The sequence below is a fragment of the Bufo gargarizans genome, chromosome 6 (genome assembly GCF_014858855.1).
Source record: "Bufo gargarizans isolate SCDJY-AF-19 chromosome 6, ASM1485885v1, whole genome shotgun sequence".
Taxonomy (NCBI): domain Eukaryota; kingdom Metazoa; phylum Chordata; class Amphibia; order Anura; family Bufonidae; genus Bufo; species Bufo gargarizans.
The window spans coordinates 388871376-388890572 of NC_058085.1; the positions used below are offsets into that span (position 1 = coordinate 388871376).

Genomic DNA, 19197 nt, shown 5'->3' on the forward strand with positions numbered 1-19197 from the left:
GCTTCGAAAATCACGCGTTTTTCACTGAATGCATCCGGAACTAATCCGTCACGCTCGTGTGAAAGAGGCCTTACACGGTGTCCATTGCTCCCATTCACTTCTATAGGGCCCCTCAGGCACTAGGACCCTTGTGCAACTGCTACCTCTGCACCCCAACGCTCCCCTCTCGTACCCTGGCCTGCTCTACTGGCGGTGACCCCCGGCTCTGCTCCTGTCCTCGTTACTGCTGTATCACCACTGCCACCACTAAAACAAGTCTATTCTACAGGCCGCTACCTGGGGATTTTATGATTGCATGTTACTCATTTTGGGCTAAAAATATTTTTTTCAATTAGTCTATATTTTGTGATACATGTGGTTAAAAATCAGTATTTTTGCAGACAGTTATTCCTGAGTCCCGTCAGCTGACGGCTCATGTGAAGCCTTATTTCCGATCTCCTGACATCATAAACACTCATTTGAGCCATATTCTTATCGGTTTGATAAGAGTTCAGCTAGAAGGAGTGTTTATGACGTCAGGAGATCGGAGATAAGGCTTCACATAAGTCAACTCAGCTGAGACAGTTTTCTAAAAAGACTGGTTTTGAACCTCATGTATCACAAAAACAGCAGAAAATGTTTTGTAAAGACCAATTGAAAAAAATTTTTTTTAGCTTAAAATAAATAAAATGCCATCATAAACAACCCCCCCATGCCAAATTCTTGGGCTAACCCCTTCCCTCCAGCCAGAGGTGTAACCTGACCAGTGTGCACTTTCTATAATACCAGTGTCTTCTTATGTACCAGAAGAGGCTTTGGGCCCCCTTAGGCTCCTGGGCCCGGTAGCGACTGCTACCTCTGCACCCCCTCCTCCTAGCAATAATTAACGCTGAGAGCATCAGATCGTTATGTGTCCAGACAGCGGCTCTAGGGAGGGCTTGTGCGGCCCCTCTGGTCATCGGTCCACCAGGAAATTTCCCAGTAGGGTCTATGGCCAACCCACCCCTGTACAGAATCCACACCTCCAGCACGTGACTCACAACAGAAGCTTTATTTCCTAAGAAGCGATGCTTTTTACATCAGTTTACACTATATAACATGAGATGCCTGTACATAAATCAACAATTTGCATTTACAAAAATAATATTCCGAAGCATTTACTATAATCACATCCGGGAATCTACTATGTGCACATCAGAAGCCGCTTTATAATTGCTTCTCCGAGCCGAGGTTTGTCTGTTTCACCAGTGCTTCCCGGGTGTCCGACTGCCACTGCTGCACGAGATCTGTCGGGGTTTTACCGTCCTGCGTCACACACAAAGGAGAATGGGAGTTACTCTGATGAGCATTATAAAAACCACAGTCCAGTTAAGGTACAAGCACACAGTGCGGTTGTGATGCGGCCACACTGCAGTCGAGTACAATGTGGCCCTATGAGCAGCGGCGGGCTCTAATCAAACTAATTAGGACTGCACTGTATAGTTATTCTGCATTGTTAATTGACGCGCAGCTGCCGCAATACAGTGCAACCATTAACAATGCAGATTGAATAAACAGTGCAGTCCTAGTTAGTTTAATTAGCATCTGCTGCGGGCTCGTACAGCTGCGTGGGACTCATCTGCAGAGAGGCCATGTTGTCTGATCATACCCTAAGGGCTCATGCACACGACCGTATGTATTTTGCGTATCCGAAAAAAACTGATGTCATCCGTGTGTCTTCCATGTTGCATCATTTTTAGTTTTTTTTTGCCGATCCATTTTAACAATGTCTGTCCTTGTCCACAAAACGGAGAAGAATAGACATGTTTTGCGGAACATGCATACGGACATATGAAAATGGAATGCACACGGAGTAACTTCCGTTTTTTTGTGGACCTATTGATATGAATGGTTCCGCATACGGTCCGCAAAAAAAAAAACGGAACGGACACGGAAAGGAAATACGTTCGTGTGCATGAGCCCTTAGTTACATCTCTACATCAGTAACTACTGAATTTAAGTTGTTAGTTTTAGTACCCAAGTTATTGGGGCCAACTTTAAGGCTAGGGCTACACGGCGACATGTGACGTGCGACATATAGGGCACAACTACACTGCAACGTGTCGTGCGACAATTTTTATAATTTTCTATCTTGGATGGATTTTTTGCTACTGTCGTGTCGCAGTATGTTGCATGTCGCAGTGTGACACTATTGACTATCATTATAAAGATTGTCGCGCGACAACATGTCGCCGTGTAGCCCTAGTCTAATACTGCATACTACATAGTGGGAAGCTGGAAAGAAAATTCTAAATGGGGTGAAACTGGACAAAAAGAATGCAATTCTTCCATATTTTTATGGATTTCGTTTTGACGGCGTTCCCTATGTGGTAACACTGACCTGTTCCCTCAGTATAATTACAGCAATAACACATTTGTATCGTTTTTCTTGTTTTAATGCTCATAAAGAAATAAAAACCTGGAAAAAAATAACTACATTTTCCTTTGCATCGCCATACTCTGACCGCCATAACTTTTTTACATATTTACAGTCTGACTACGGAGCTGTGTTGGAGGCTCTGGCATTCTGGTGTTTTGGGACATGGCGGTGCAAATGATCTTTTTTTTTACTGTTTATTTTTATTGTTGGGAAAGAGGGTGATTTAAAGGGATTCTGTCACCTCTCATAACACAAATTCAGATTTTAAACCAGTCATGCTCCACAGATTACCTTGAATCGGCTTTGCTGTTCTATACTGTAATCCGTCCAGTGGTTTTGCTGAAAAACGACTTTTATAATTATGCTAATTAATCCTGAAGGTGCCCAGAGGGGCGTTATGTTCCACTTTGTGTGCCCAAAACGCCTTCCTCCTGAATCCCTAACCCTAAGTTCACACCTGAGCGTTTTACAGCGCGTTCAAACGCGCTGTAAAACGCTCAACACGTGAAAACCAATGCTTCCCTATGGCCCTGGTTCACACTTGAGCGTTTGAACGCGCTGTAAAATGCCCGACGCATAAACAAGTTCTTGAGCTTTTTTTTGGGGCGTTTGTCGCGCGTTTTGGCCCACTGACTCATTGGACAACACTGCAGTCAATCACAAATACGTGCGTAAATCGCGCGTCTCAGAAACGCTCAGGTGTGAACCCAGGGTAACCGCCCACAGCGTCTCATCCCTCTCCTCCCCCTCCCTGACGGCCGAGCGAAGTCTCGCGCAGACGCAGTACCCACTGAGGGCTGCGCCAGTGCGATGTGCTGGAGACTGAGGGAAGAGCGAGCATCGGGCGTCACTGGGCTCGGCGCATGCCCAGTGATGACCTATTGAGCCCAGTCCAATTGCTTTGACTTACTACTACTAATACACCATGACCTGGATGAATGAAAACCTCCACAGACATATTGCACCGCCATCAACCCAAAAAAAATTACCAAAATAACATATTTGTTGTGGGGTTGTCCAGGAAATAACACTAATTCAAGGTGTTTTATTAGTATAGGCCAAAGATGCTCAACCTGCGGCCCTCCAGCTGTTGCAAAACTACAACTCCCAGCATGCCCTAAAAGCTGTAGGTTGTCCAGGCATACTGGGAGTTGTAGTTTTGCAACAGCTGGATGGCCGCAGGTTGGGCATCCCTGGTATAGGCCATCAATGTATGTGATTGACTGACAGAGAGAAGGAGGTTTCTGCACCTTGGCTGATGTAGTCGCCACAGCGCCACTCTTGTCCATGTGGCCGTGTATGGTACTGAGCTGACAGCACTGGGATGCAGCACTCCAGCGAGCACCGCGGACCGCCACTAATCATACACCGATGGCCTAGTAGTCTAAGGATAGATCAGCAATATTATATTCTGGAAAACCCCTTTAAGGCTGCCCATACACTGTAGCTATCGCCACATATATAATTCAGATAAAAAGCGCTTTAGGCCTGTATCCTCCAAAAGTCCGGTCTGCACTTACTGCGTTCTTTGTCATCATGTTGGCGCCATAAATTATCAGCATTTTGATGATTTTGTACCGGTTAAGCCTGACAGCATCGTGTAACGCGGTGTCACCTTCCTGTAACCACAAACCAAGGGTGACATTATAATAAATATCATATATATCAAACAGACCAGGAGCTTCAGATCAGTAAAATGTGGGAAATTTGAAAGAGATTTTATAAAGGAGCACTCCGACAAACACAGCAGTGTGTTATCTCAGATGTAGGGCCGGAGCATGACACGGGCACCATCCGCTTAGGCCCTGAACTAGGGGGGGGGGGGGTCATTTATCAGACTGGTGTAAAGTAGAACTGGCTTAGTTGCCCATAGCAACCAATCAGATTCCACCTTTCATTTTCCAAAGGAGCTGTGAAAAATTAAAGTTGAAATCTGATTGGTTGCTATGGGCCACTAAGCCAGTTCTACTTTACAGCAGTTTGATAAATCTCCCCCATTATCTATATCTTTCATACGCTGGTCTTAGGGCTCGTTCACATGAACGTATTTTGCGTTCCGTATACAGGCCGTTTTCTGCATTCCACATACGGTCCGTATACGGAACCATTCATTTCAATGGGTCTGCAAAAGATGCGGACAGTTGCTTCGTTGTTCCGTTCCGTTTTTCGGACAAGAATAGGCATTTCTATAATAGGGCTCCTGTTCTGTTCCGCAAATTGGCACGGGCGCCACCCGTGTTTTGCGGATCCCCGATTTGCGGACCGCAAAAAACGGCACGGTCGTGTGAACGAGCCCTTAATCTAGTTTGCCCTGGGGTGAGATGGGTTTTGATTACTGGCCTAGGAAGAGGCCACAGCACTCACCAACTGATTGGGAAGGGGTGCCGGGAGTCGTATCACCACCAGTCAGATACTGATGACCTGTCCTGAGGATAGGACATTGTGCTGTTCTCCTCATATTTAGGCCTCATGCACACGACCGTTGTCACTTCAATGGGGCCGCAAAAGATGCGGACAGCACTCCGTGTGCTTTCCGCATCCGTTGCTCCGTTCCGTGGTCCGCAAAAAAAAATGTAACCTGTCCTATTCTTGTCCGTTTTGTAGACAACAATAGGCAGTTATATCAATTGCTGTCCGCGCCGTTCCGCAAATTGCGGAATGCACACGGACGCCATCTGTGTTTTGTGGATCCGCCATTTGCAGACCGCAAAACACACAGCGGTCGTGTGCATAAGGCCTTAATTGTACACTGTATTATTAATTCTTCTTTCACCATGTTGTTTCTACGTATTGTTCTGTTGACGCATCTGCTGGCCAGAATTGTATGCTGCACGCCTCTGCTCTTTCTAGTAAAGTTTTTTCTCTGCTGGGCGTGGTTTTAGCTGCCTCAGTCCATGTCACTTCCTGCAGCCATTTTCAGTGCTGCATAGCTGTGTGACTGGATATTCTAACATTTTTGGGCTAGTGAAGGCATCAGTTTTTGACCAGCAGTTAGCCTCAGGAAAGACATCAACAGGACAGCATCAATACCACTACTACATTACAGTATTGTATCATCGTTGTTGCTGTATTTGGATCAAACAAACCCACGTTTCATTCCCATGTCTACGTTTTGGATCCATCTAATGGTTTGATACACCTAGATGGATCCAAAAAATGCACCTGGATTCAAGGACATTAACCTGGGACTAGACAGTCCACCTGTGCAGAGGAGCTTGGGCCTCAGATGGGATCTCTCGGCTGACTCCTTCGGTTTTCAAATAAGTTGTGCAGACAAGCCATTCACAAAACGTAATGTCCTATCAGTGGTGAACAGCCTATTTGATCCACTAGGATTTGTAGCGCCCATTACCATACAAGGTAAATCCCTACTGAGACAGTTTTCTGAAACCATCAAGGATTGGGATACCCCATTTCCCTCCAATAAAGAGCAAAAATGGGAAGCCTGGAAGCAATCTTTGTGTGCCTTGGATGGGATTCACATCCCGAGATGCCATATTGAAACTTCACTTACCTCTAGCAGAAGGAACTCAACATGTTCTCGGACGCCTCCACAGAGGCCATAGCAGCGGTCACAGAACCCAACAATCAAAATCACGTTGGATTCGTCTTTGGTAGGGCTAAGTTAGCCCCCAAGCCCGATCATACTATTCTCAGACTTGAACTCTGTGGGACTGTGTTGGCAGTGGAGATTGCGGACTTCATACAACAAGAACTGGGTGTTGACATATATGAAGTTCAGTATTACACGGACAGTAAGGTCATTTTAGGTTACATCCACAATCAGACAAACGATTTTATGTGTGCATCAGTAACCGCATAGAGAGAATCAGAAGGTCCTTTAAACCTGAACAATGGCACTATGTACCATCCGAACTTAATCCAGCAGATCACGCTGCTAGGCCTATGTCTATAGGTTCCTTTACTAACTCTACTTGGCTTACAGGTCCGGAGTTTCTGCTAGGACAGGTGGACGAATGTGTACAGGAAGTTTTCAGCATTCATGATCCGGATAATAATCCAGAAATCCGCATTGAAGTTAGTGCATTAGTCACTGGAACAAAGCAAACCTCCAGCCTTGGTTGTCAGCGCTTTGAGCGTTTCTCCAGTTGGATGAGACTCGTCAGAACTATTGCAAGGTTAGTGCACATTGCGAGATGTTATCACAATACTCACGAAGATAAAGATTGTCATGGTTGGCATGTCTGCTATAAACCCTTCTCTGCTGAGAACATCTCTCATAGTTAGTCCCTCATAATACATCACGTCCAGCAGGGAGAATTCAACGTATAATGGAAGTGCTTGTACAACAAACAGCAAATCCCAATAAAAATCCCTCTTGCCAACTTAAATCCAGTTATTGACAGTTTTGGCTTTCTCAGAGTCGGTGGTTGTTTGAATCAAGTCCACCTAGGAGTTGCAGAACAAAATCCTCTCGTCATTCCCGGCAAACATCATATCACCGTCTTGCTGATCCGACACTACCACAAAAAGACTATGTACAGAGCCGCCTTTCACCTACATTGGCCTCGACGTCTTTGGGCCATGGATGGTGTTCGCAGGACCCGTGGCAGTCACGCAAACAGTAAGCATTGGGCTGTACTATTTACTTGCATGAGTGTGCGAGCTGTTCACATAGAGGTTATAGAATCCATGGACACATCCAGCCTTTTTAATGACTTAAGTTAAGACGGTTCTTCGCCATCAGAGGACCAGCGAAACAGTTGAGGTATGACCGTGAAAGCAATTTAATCGGAGCCTGTAGAGAACTGAACATCGACACCAAGCCCATTCAAGATCAGTTGGCGGAAAAGGGTTCCACATGGATTTACAATCCTCCTCATAGTCCCCACATGGGGGGCTCCTGGGAGAGAATGATCGGGATCTCACGCAACATCTTAAATTCTACGTTGACGGATGTAAACTCTTCAAGACTCACACATGAGACTCTAGTCACCCTTCTCGCTGAAGTTTCGGCCATAATCAATTCAAGACCCCTTGTGCCAGTGTCTATGGATCCTGAAACACCAGCCATATTGACTCCGGCTATTTTACTTACCCAAAAAACTGAAAATACGCTAATGCCTAGTGGAGAATTTACTCATGCGAATATCTACCAAAAACACTTGAAATGTGTGTGAAAAGGTGGTGAAAGGCGTATCCTAATATTCTTCAAGGAAGAAGAAAATGGCAACACCACAAACCAAACTTGAAAGAAGGAGACCTCGTGTTGATGATGGAGCAACAAACCGAATGGATTGACTGGCCTATGGGACTAATTACAAAGGTTTTTCCTAGCAAGGATGGCAAGGTCCGGAAGGTGGAGTTGAAGATCTTCAGAAAGGGTGAGCTTAAAACGTTCGCAAGGCCAATTAACAAACTCATTTTGATACTACCCATCGAGAACGTCCCTGCGGGGTGAACAGGACTGGACTTGAACTTCGTGGATCTTCTCCATTCCAAGTCGGAATACGACTATATTGTTATGTTTTATTGCATTCTAACATGTTCTTTGTTACAGGTTGTTCTATATTTTATGGACACTTTTCATAGTGAAATCCCCAATGGGAATTTCAGACGGGCAGTGTGCTGTTCTCCTCTTATTTAATTGTACACTGTATTATTAATTCTTCTTTCACCATGTTGTTTCTACGTATAGTTCTGTTGCCGCCATCTTCCGGCCAGAATTGTATGCTGCACGCCTCTGCTCTTGCTAGTAAAATTGTTTCTCTGCTGGGCGTGGTTTTAGCTGCCTCAGTCCATGTCACTTCCTGGAGTCATTTTCAGTGCTGCATAGCTGTGTGACTGGATAGTCTAACATTTTTGGGCTAGTGAAGGCATCAGTTTTTGACCAGCAGTTAGGCTCAACACCACTACTACATTACAGTATTGTATCATCGTTGTCCCTGTATTTGGATCAAATAAACCCATGTTGATTTCATTCCCGTGTCTACGTTTTGGATCCATCTAACCCGAGCATCTGCCGGTCCGGTCTGCTCCACTACTTGGATACGAAGGTAGGAAGTCACGCAGCCATTATCAGTTATATCTTAGTGGTGGTCATTGGCCTCATTTACCTCTTTTGCCCCCCCCCCCCCCCTGAAGGCTGGAGTGGCTCCATCATTATTAAGAATAAGGGGTACCAGTGCAAATTTTTTAGGTAGCACTGGGGTCACCTGTTTGCTACAAACAGGGACTGGGATCTCCTTGTTCTCCACAACTGCCCGACCATGACTGATGTAAAATGCGTGATGTTTGACTGACATGTCAGGAAAACCATCAACTGGAGACGTCTCGTGGTATCACCGTCCACCTTACAGTCATACGAGACGACAGAAGCATGCAGGGCTTACCCTGTCCTTGGCATTTATATCCACCCCAGTAGCGATGAGATGCTCCACTATGTCTGCGCGGCCGGTACGTGTAGCTACATGCAGGGGGGTGCTGAAAACCTGGAAAAATGTGTACAAATAAAATTAATAATGAATATCATAGGCACAAAAGTAAATAAAAAATTGTGGGAATTATCTATATCTATCTACTATCTATCTAATTATCTGTCTATCTAATTACTGTATCTATATATATATCATCTATCTATCTACAATCTATCTAATTATCTATCTCATATCTACTGTATCTATCTATCTATCGCATATCTATCTATCTTGGGCTAAAAATCCTTTTTCCAACTGGTTATTATTAAAAATGTTTAACAATCTATCATCAATCTCATATTTATTTATCTTCTATCTATCTATTTATCCATTTTGGAATAAAAATCATGAATCTTTAATAAAAAAAAATGTTCCACAATTTGGGGGGAATTTATCATCAGGGGAATATCTGAACTAAACATTGCTTGAGTCTCTGTTGGTATACCTTATCACACATTTATCAATGACCTTAGGCCCCATTTACACGACCATATGACCGCCGTGCCCGTGGGCCAAAAACAGGCACCAGCCATGTGAACTCTGTATCGCGGACTTGATTGATTGACTTGAATGAATGCAAGATACTGCAATTGATAGGACATGTCCTATCTTTTGCAGTATGGAGCACGGACAAGGAAGCCCATGAAAGGGTTTCCGTGGGCTTCCAATCTGCGTCTCCGCTCCGCAAATGATAAGCCATGTCTTATCTTTTGTAGTATCTTGCAGATCGCTGACCCATTCTAGTCAATGCACACCGCGATATGAAGTTCACATAGCCGGTGCCCGTGTTTTGCGGACCCACTATTTGCATGGTGGACATACGGTCATGTGAATAGACCCTTAAACCTAACACTTCTGTCTAGGAAGGCTCCTCCAGTTTTCCTGCTCTACTCTCCTACTGGAATGAGATTGCGACTTTTAAAAAAAAGCGCCAGTGATAAATCCAGAGGGAAGCTCATTAACATAGATAACCATGGCCACTTTCCCAACCAGAATTCATAACTAGAGTAGTGTAAAAATGCAAAAAGTCACAAAAGCCTAATTTTGTGACTTTGTGAAGTCAGAATCCGGGAGTGCAGACGTGATAAATCAGGGCCTTATGTCCTCTGCAACCTTCAGTTTTCACTGCCTCTGCAGACCGCTCTGCTTATCACTGAAATCTGTCACAGACTCCTATCAAACCAATAAGACTTCAGGTTAAATGAGTATTTATGAGCCATCAGGGAACCAGAAATAAGCATTACAAATCAAGCGGTGAGAGCGGCTCTCTGGTGGATTTCAGTGAAAAGCAGAACGAACAGTCGGCAGAAGCAGTGAAAACTGAAAATTGGAAAAAATTTGATAGAGACCAATTGAAAAACAGATTTTTAGCCTGGGATAAGAAGAATGCCTGTTTTGATACTTGTTATTACTTAATATAAGAAGAATACTCATGCAATTAATATTGATAACACTTACCTTGTCTTTTACATTGATTTCGGCCCCATTGTCCTGTAGCAGCTTTACAACCTCCAGCTTACCCCCACGACAGGCCCAGTGAACGGCGGTGCTATCTAGCTACAAAGAAAAGATGAAAAAATAGGTTTTCATTCTTCACAACGCAGAGACCACTTCCAGGCTGCGCTAGTAAATCAACAGACTAAAACTAGGGGTGTCAACACCTTCCGTACCAATAATACTACCCTTAAAAAAATTGACATGATCCTGGGGGCCTTGCATCACATTGCAGGATTTTTATTAGCTAATATGACTCGGTGTAGGTAATTGACAAATAACAACATCACTGGTGGTCTAGGGCAGTGTAAGTATCCCTGGTAGCCTAGGTCAGGGTAAGTATTATTGACAATAACATAGAGCAATTTAAGCATCCTTGGTGGTCTAGGGCAGTAAAGGATTAATGTCAATATCCCTAGTCTAGGGAAGTAAGGGGTTATTGATGGCATCCTTGCTTATCTAGGTTAGTCAAGAGTTATTGTCAACACCATGGGTGTTGGCGGGCCCAATCGGGTGCAAGAACATTGTACCTTTTTGTAGGGAATAACAATATGTGGCTTTTTGCTATAATGTGAGTTTTCTAATATATAGTCCTATTATAGAGTTTAAGCCTCCTTGGTGGTCTAGGGCAGTAAAGGATTAATGTCAACATCGCTAGTAGTCTAGGGAAGTAAGGGTTTATTGACAGCACTCTTGCTCATCTAGGTTAAAGGGTTACTGTCAACATCATGGGCATAACTATAGCTATAATAACCGTTGGGGGGGGGGGGGGGGATTGCAATCAGGTGCACGAACATTGTGCCTTCTTATGGGGAATAACAATATGCTGTCTTTTTTCTATAATGTGGGTTTTCTGATATATGATGCTATTATATTTATCTTTAGTTATTGCAACCTATGCTCTGTTTTAATTTTCTTACACTAGGTGGTGGGGCGACATTTTATTTTGCTAGGGGCCCTATGAATTATATTTTCAACCCTGGTCGATACCCTTGGTGGTGTAGGATAGTGAAGGGTTGATGTCAGCATTTCTGGTGTTCAAGGGATTAATGACATTATGTCTAGTGGTCTAGTGAGGTGTAGAGGTTAATCATGCCTGGTGTCACTTTACTAGATGCCAGTGAAGCCCATAGCATCTGATCACACGGGAGAGGTCCCATATAAGGGACCAATATGAAATTTCATAGACAATTCTTACTGCCAAAGCAGATTTTATGACCACTCTGGCCTCCCAGTATCAATTACTGGGCAGTCTGGGAAGGCCGCCCATGGGGTTGTGCCAAGGGTGCTGTGCTAATGATATGGGGCAGAAGAGGGACACGTAGGTCCTGTCCACACTATCCCCATGTTATACATGTGAATATGGGACCTCAGCATTAGGAAACAAAGAAACGGGGAACCAGCCTACAGTTGTTGCCACCCCATCTCATGGTAAAAGGAGCACATACCCAACCCTTCTGTCCAGGGATGAGAAGAGTGGTGGCACTGACTGACATCCAGCAGACATCTCCACTGATTACTGTAGGCTTAGTAATACACTTTGCTGCCTTACCCGATCTCTAAAGTTGACAGAAGATCCACTGTCTATGAGTTTCTTGATAATCTCTATGTGTCCCTCCAAGGAAGCTCTATGGAGAGCCGTTCGCTTGAACTGCAAAAATAAAACCACCAATTAGCGGTCTTCAGAATGAAGAGAGAAAAAAGCATGAAAAACGGCAACGGACAAGAGCCCTCTAAGCCATAGAGCCATAGTCTTCCTGTTTCGGAGCTGAATGCTATTCTGGGCAGCAATTGCATTAGGTCATTCCCACATCTTGAAAGGGTTATCCATTATCTCCACCAAGCCATGGGATACTGCTCCAAAAGACTGAGAGGTGGTACTCTTTACGGTTGCCATTAGGGCAGTAGAAGGGTTAATGCTGTCTGGGGGCTATGTCTATCTGTCCCACAGGATCTGCACCATTTTCCTTTTACTGGACAAATCCTCAGATGGTGCGGGAACCTCACAAATCACAATTAGTCTTTTGAGTAGCTCCTTCTCATGTGACCCAGACATTATGTCATATGGGCCCAACAGGTTCAGCAATATCCATGAGCCGCTATGTATGGGAAGGTGGTTAGTCTTTACACTGGATTAGGTTCTTACCTCTGATGTCCTCCAGAAATACACAATTGGCTACAAGATGGACCATAGAAGATACAAAGGAGTCCAATGGCCATGACCATATGCATGGGGCTCACATTTATGTAAGCATCTATAGTAAAGAGCCTTTGCATGCAGATCTTTGCCTGTCCTGCAAAAGAGTACTTTGTCCTTGATCTCACCTTACGCCTAGCCCCGGGACTTTCACATGTATTTTAAATTAGTTACAACCACCTTGAATCCCTGAGGCTCTGGGTCTTCTATTTTTAAGCTAATAAATAAATAATTACAGAGATGTCACATGAGTGGATCACTTTACACCTCGTCTGGTAAGATGTGCCGTGCTTGCAAGTTTCAGTCATGTTCTCAGTAAATTAGGCCAAGGATAATGAATGTTATGATGATTGAACGTAGAACTTAATCTCGGGGCAAGCCTCTGGCTCGAGTTATGGAATTCAAAAAGTGGGCCAAGAAATGTCTTGATGAGATACTCTTGATAACGGGAACGTCTTGGACAGCGTGAACAAGCTAAGGAGATCTATTTTAGACATACCTCATCACAAGTGTCTGGAGAACCAGCATCTTCTAAGAACTTCTCAATTATATTCATCTTTCCTTCAACAGCGGCTTTCAGGAATCTGTCAGGACTGATGGGTTCTGTCTGTAGATCAAATGTGTTTTCTGTGAATGGTGGTATATTATCCTTTACGTTGACTTATGTGATGAATTTTATGTACTCACATAACACAATATGAGGCCTTATGCACACAAATGTATCCATTTTGGGGTCCACAAATCGCAGATCCATACAATACGGATGCAGTCTGTGTGCCCTACTTTGCCAAATGATTATGATGGTGGGAGAATCTCCAATAGGATATAAATATAAACTGAGTCAACCATATCTATAGATGGACACTGGCCTGCCATTTTGAGGACAAACTGATTGCATATAGACTCCCACTTTAAATCCCTCGAAGACATTGTGATTTTCCATTTATGTGTCTTGTTTTTTACTCCCTGTCTTCTCAGAGCCATAACTTCATATGAGGGCTTGTTTCTTGTGCGACAAGTTGTACTTTCTAATGGCACCATTTAATATCACATACAATGTAGTGGGAAGCTGGAAAAAATTCCAAATTGGAAAAAAATGCAATTGCGCTATAGTATTATGGGTTTCGTTTTTATGGCATTCCCTATGTGGTAAAACTGACTTGTTATTTTTATTCTCTGGGTCAGTATGAATTCAATAATACCACATTTATATAGTTTTTCTTGTGTTTTAATACAAAAAAAACAAAAAACTTTGGAACAAAAATTTTTTTCCCCCTAGCATTCACATATTCTGACCCCTATAGCTTACAGAGCTTTGTGAGGGCTCATTTTTTTTTGCAAGGAGATCTATAGTTTTTATTAATACCACTTGGAGTGTTTACGACTTTTTGATCAAACTTGATGACTTTTGATGACTTCTTGCCCAAAAAAACTGCAAATCAGCCATTTTGATTTTCTTACATTATGCCGTTCACTCTATGGGATAAATTCAGGCATTTTGGGACACGCTGTAAAATTGATTTAAAATGTTTTATTATTTATTTGTTTTTATTTTTAATATGAAGAAAGGGGACTTTTTATATTTTTGTAATATTTTTTTTAACTTTTTAACTTTTTTTTTAAAGTCCCATTAGATGACTTTAACATGTGATCCTGTGATCACTTCTCCCATAGACTACAATGAATTACCACTTCAACCTATGGGAGTTCTATTGTGTTACTATGGAGCCCTGCCACAGACTGGGCTTCATAGGAACTATTGCTGGGGTAGCCTTATATCCTTCAGAAGGACCCAGGTTACCACAACGAACAAATGTTTCCACTGATCGCCACACGGAGGAGATGTTTGTGCTCCACTCCTGGGGAAAGACCCGCGCCAGATGTCATGATCAAATTGACCATAGAGCCGAGAGGTTAAATGGCTGTGATCACCAATATCACCGATTGCAGACATTAGCTTCAAGTGTCTGCTGTGTGAAACAGCAGGCAACCAGTGGCTATATCACCCTCTCTGGAGTGGGCACCATCTTTGAAGAGGCAACATGCGCCGCACATGGGTTTAAGAGAACCTACCTTAATAACTTAAAGGAAGTCAAGGATGAGCTATGTTGGTTATAATATAGACTCCACCTAACTAGATTGTATTTCACCTTACACAGTAAGGTGTCTCGTATAGGCTTGACACCACCAGTGGTGGTGGAACCAACCTACATCCACATAGTATACTAAATACACCACATACTTACAATGTCCTCTATTTCTGGCTTCGGTTCTGGTGCGACTACTTGTGACTTCTTCTTTTTCCGCTCTTGTCTCCTTTTGCGTATTTCAATCAAGTTTTGTATTCCGCCAACATCTACTATTTCCTTTCGCAAATCCACAGAGGTCTTCCGTATCCGCTCTTCACCCTGTGAGAGTCAACATGCCTTGAGTGGTTAATCACATATTACTGGTGGGCCAGACATAGGATGAAGGACAAACATTTTCTTATAGGAACTTATGAAGTTTTATAGGCTTCATTAGGATCTATAGTGCTTGAGAAAAATTAGGCAAGGATGGTACAGCAGAAGGAAAAAGGACAGCGCTACCCAACTGGATACTCTATCATTCTATGAGTAAAGACTGTAAAAAGCATCAAGATGATCAAAGACCATAGATTTTTGTTATCAGAACCTACTGATATCTAATGTCAACTGGACCTGGCAGACCCCCATTCGCTATCACTGGTGCTTATAAGAATCAAATAGGAAAAAGTTAGATACTTATGAACCATAAGTATCTAACTTGTTCCTATTTGATTCTTATGAGCACCAGTGATAGCGTACCTCTCAACAATTGGATCCCCATTCATGGGAAATTTTAGACCATGTCCTGACCTACCAGAAAAATCCACAAACCACCTAGAAACATGCTTCACTCGTCACCCCCTCGACATTGGGAGGCCTCCATGCACATTGGGTGGCACCTTTGGCCAACTTTATACATCTGAGATGGCTATCAAATGAATGTTCATTCCACCGACATCTTTTTTTTTTTGGAACCCCCAAACACATGCATGCTTGGTTCAGCCGATTGTGCATGTGTTCTCAATAGGGGGAGGAGAGGGAGCTGCTATATCTCCCTTCAGAACAAAGCAGTAGGCATGCTGAAATCCAACATGCCTGATCCTTCTTTTCTTGGATGTTTCATCGGGGTAGAGTCAGAACACCATCATACACATTAGAAGATCAGCCAGTCTTCCTGAAATCAGCAGGTCTGGGCGACATTTATCTAAAGTGTATGGCCAGCTTTAGGGCTCACGCACACGACTGTATGTATTTTGCGGTCCGCAAAAAAACTGATGACATCTGTGTGCATTTCATATTTTACGGGACAGCTGGCCCTTAATAGAACAGTATTATCCTTGTCTGTTATGTTCTATTTTTTTGCGAAATGGAAATACGGACATACGGAAACAGAATGCACACAGAGTAAGGGCTCATGCACACGAACATATTTTCTTTCTGTGTCCGTTCCGTTTTTTTTGCGGACTGTAAGCGGAAACCAAAAAAACCCAGAAGTTACTCCATGTGCATTCCATTTCCGTATGTCCATATTTCCGTTCCGCAAAAAAATAGGACTTGTCCTATTATTGTCCGCATACAGACAAGGTTAGGACTGTTCTATAAAGGGCCAGCTGTTCCATTCCGCAAAATACGGAATTCGCACGGACATCATCAGTATTTTTTGCCGATCAGTTTTTTGTGGACCGCAAAATACATACGGTCGTGTGCATGAGCCCTAACTTCCGTTTTTTTGGCGGACCCATTGAAGTGAATGGTTCCGCATACTGTCCGCAAAAAAAAAAAATGAAACGGACACGGAAAGAAAATACATTCGTGTGCATGAGGCCTTAAAAGGACAGTACCACCATGAAAATGTGACCAAATGCAATGAAGTATAGAAATGTGAAATTAAGAAAACGTATTTGAAATTAACTGTGTCTATTAACATTTTCAGCTTTTTTGATCCAAAACTCTTCAGTGACCCAAAGACTTTTGTTACTAAAGTCATGAAAGCTCATGGAACCACGTGATGCGGTGCCGTGTGGTGCTTACAGCTGCTGTGCGTGTTCAGCTGCTCGCTATAAAAATGTGTTAGGGCCAGTTCACACAGAGCTTTTTGGCCCTAATTTTGGAGTGTTTCCACCTCAAAATCAGCTAAAAAAAACCATTTCAAAACAACCTCCTATTCATTTTACTGGGAAGCAGCATTTACTTATTTTTTTCCACGTGGAAAAACCAGCACACCGCCTCTTGGGTCGGAATCCGCGCTAAATCTCTCACTGAAATGAATGGGCAGCATAAAAAAAAGCCAAAAACCATGAGCTGAAAATGAAGTTTTGTAGTAAACAACCATTTGTTTTAAAAAAAATTGCAAAAACCCCACAAAACAGGCATTAAAAGACAACTGAAGGGAATTTAGGGCACAAAACCTTAGAGTGAAATGTTGAAAACTATGACTATTGACAGATAGGTGGATAGATAATATGTGAGATAGATGATAGATGGCTGGATGGATATGAGATAGATAGATACAAGATAGATAGATGGATAATATATGAGATAGATAGGAGATAGATAGGTAGATTAGATAGATAGATAGATAGATACTGTATGAGATAGATAGATACAAGGTAGATAGATGGATAATATATGAGATAGATGATGGATGGATATGAGATAGATAGATAGATAGATAGATAGATACAAGGTAGGTATATAGATAGATATATAATATATGAGATAGATACAGTAGATAGATAGATAATAGATAGATAGATACAAGGTAGATATATAGATAGATATATAATATATGAGATAGATGATGGATAGATAGATAGATCTGAGATAGATACAGTAGATAGATAGATAGATAATAGATAGATAGATAGATAGATAGATAGATAGATATGAGATAGATAGATATGAGATAGATAGATAGATAGATAGATATGAGATAGATAATAGATAGATAGATAGATAAATACAGAAGATAGATAGATATGAGATAGATAGATAGATAGATAGATAGATAGATAGATAGATAGATATGAGATAGATAATAGATAGATAATAGATAGATAGATAGATAGATAGATAGATAGATAGATATGAGATAGATAGATAGATAGATAGATAGATAGATACAGAAGATAGATAGATAGATAGATATGAGATAGATAGATAGATAGATAGATAGATAGATATGAGATAGATAATAGATAGATAGATAGATAGATATGAGATAGATAGATAGATAGATAGATAGATATGAGATAGATAATAGATAGATAGATAGATAGATAGATAGATAGATAGATAGACAGACATACCTGCAAATTTGCAAGATTCTTGTTGATTGGAGGTTTGAACTTCTCTTCACTGAATTCACTCTGGTCTATGTCAATCAAACCAATTTTCCGAAATCGAGGTTTCATGATCTAAAATAAATGCAGTTGTGTTTTCTGTTACATTTACCAAATAAAAAGACAAGCAGAAAGTGATTAGAAGACAACGAGAAGTTGATGGGGATTAATACAGGAGCGTAGTGACAATCCGAGTATTCTTAGCAGGATGATTATCTCCTATATGAGACCCATGCTGTACCCCGGGCACACTTCTAAACCACGTTGTGGTAATTACACTATTGGCACCAGTCACTGGGATTAGATTACCGTACTTCACTGATACCAGTCATTACATGGTACTACTCACTGTACTGGAAAAGTCTATCTATCCATCTAGCTGCTATCTATCTATGCTAACAAAAGCTTTAAAAAAGCGGACAGCAAATGTAAAAAATTTTAAAAAACAAAAAGTGAAAACAATCGTAACGCATGATAATACACAAGGTAAGTTAGAAGAGTTAGATTCGTGTTTTGTGTTTAGAAAAACTAAATCTACAACAAAAAATAAATCAGTTTGAGGAATGCAAAAAAATGCTATAATAATGAATATAATATACTATTATATAAAATCATAATAATTCACTGCGTAATATTTGTGCCTGGAGGAAATGTAAAAAAAATCTTCCATTTTACGAAGATATAAAGTTATCGCTCACCTCATTTTCTTGCTCGAGTTCCAGTTTTTGGTCAATAATGTCGGTGGCCCATTTCACACTGTCCTCCATTTCTTATATTCCAAAACTGTATTGCGATCAGATATTATTACGGCGTTAAATTGGCGTACGTACAGTCTGATATAACGGGCAGCAGGATTGTATGGGGAGCACGCTGCGAGTAGAGAGAGGAGTTATCCATCTCGCCCTCAATGGCCAGAGACCTTTATAGAGGAGGTCCAGGGACAGCCCACCCATCTCTCTTTCAGAGGATTCAGGGCCCACCATTCCAAAACCAACAGGTGTAGCCTTCTTGCACATGACCTGGGAGCCTTCGGCATGAGCTCATCCTCTTACATTATGTCATGTCTCTCGCCCTGACCTTATGTCACATTTACACCCCCTCCTAAAGGGCTTCATGTCACAACAGCCCCAGGATCATTCTCCCTTCTCTTGTTGTAATAGTAATAATAACAATCATAATAATCTGTATTTATATAGCGCCAACATATTCCGCAGCGCTTTGCCGTTCACAGGGTGCATGTACTGACCAAAATAAATTACTGGGT

General features: G+C 42.1%; 1 protein-coding gene across 1 annotated transcript; it reads right to left on the reverse strand.

Annotated features, from left to right (window-relative positions):
* Positions 1-1011: 1011 nt before the first annotated feature.
* On the reverse strand, positions 1012-18814 carry LOC122941113 (ankyrin repeat domain-containing protein 2-like). The gene is made up of 9 exons (XM_044298124.1): positions 18632-18814; positions 17901-18008; positions 14773-14934; positions 13026-13133; positions 11882-11980; positions 10294-10392; positions 8752-8850; positions 3919-4017; positions 1012-1284 (listed from the first exon to the last, which is right to left on the reverse strand). Exons 1-9 carry the CDS (start codon positions 18698-18700, stop codon positions 1186-1188), a joined length of 942 nt encoding a protein of 313 aa, XP_044154059.1. The 5' UTR covers positions 18701-18814; the 3' UTR covers positions 1012-1185.
* Positions 18815-19197: the final 383 nt, after the last annotated feature.

Excerpts from the sequence above, each read along its gene's own strand:
- LOC122941113 (XM_044298124.1), bottom strand. The coding sequence starts at position 18,700 with ATGGAGGACAGTGTGAAATGGGCCACCGACATTATTGACCAAAAACTG. Across the intron at positions 18,009-18,631 it reads AACTCGAGCAAGAAAATGAG|ATCATGAAACCTCGATTTCG; the intron begins GTGAGCGATAAC and ends CATTTATTTTAG. Across the intron at positions 14,935-17,900 it reads AGAATCTTGCAAATTTGCAG|GGTGAAGAGCGGATACGGAA; the intron begins GTATGTCTGTCT and ends TGACTCTCACAG.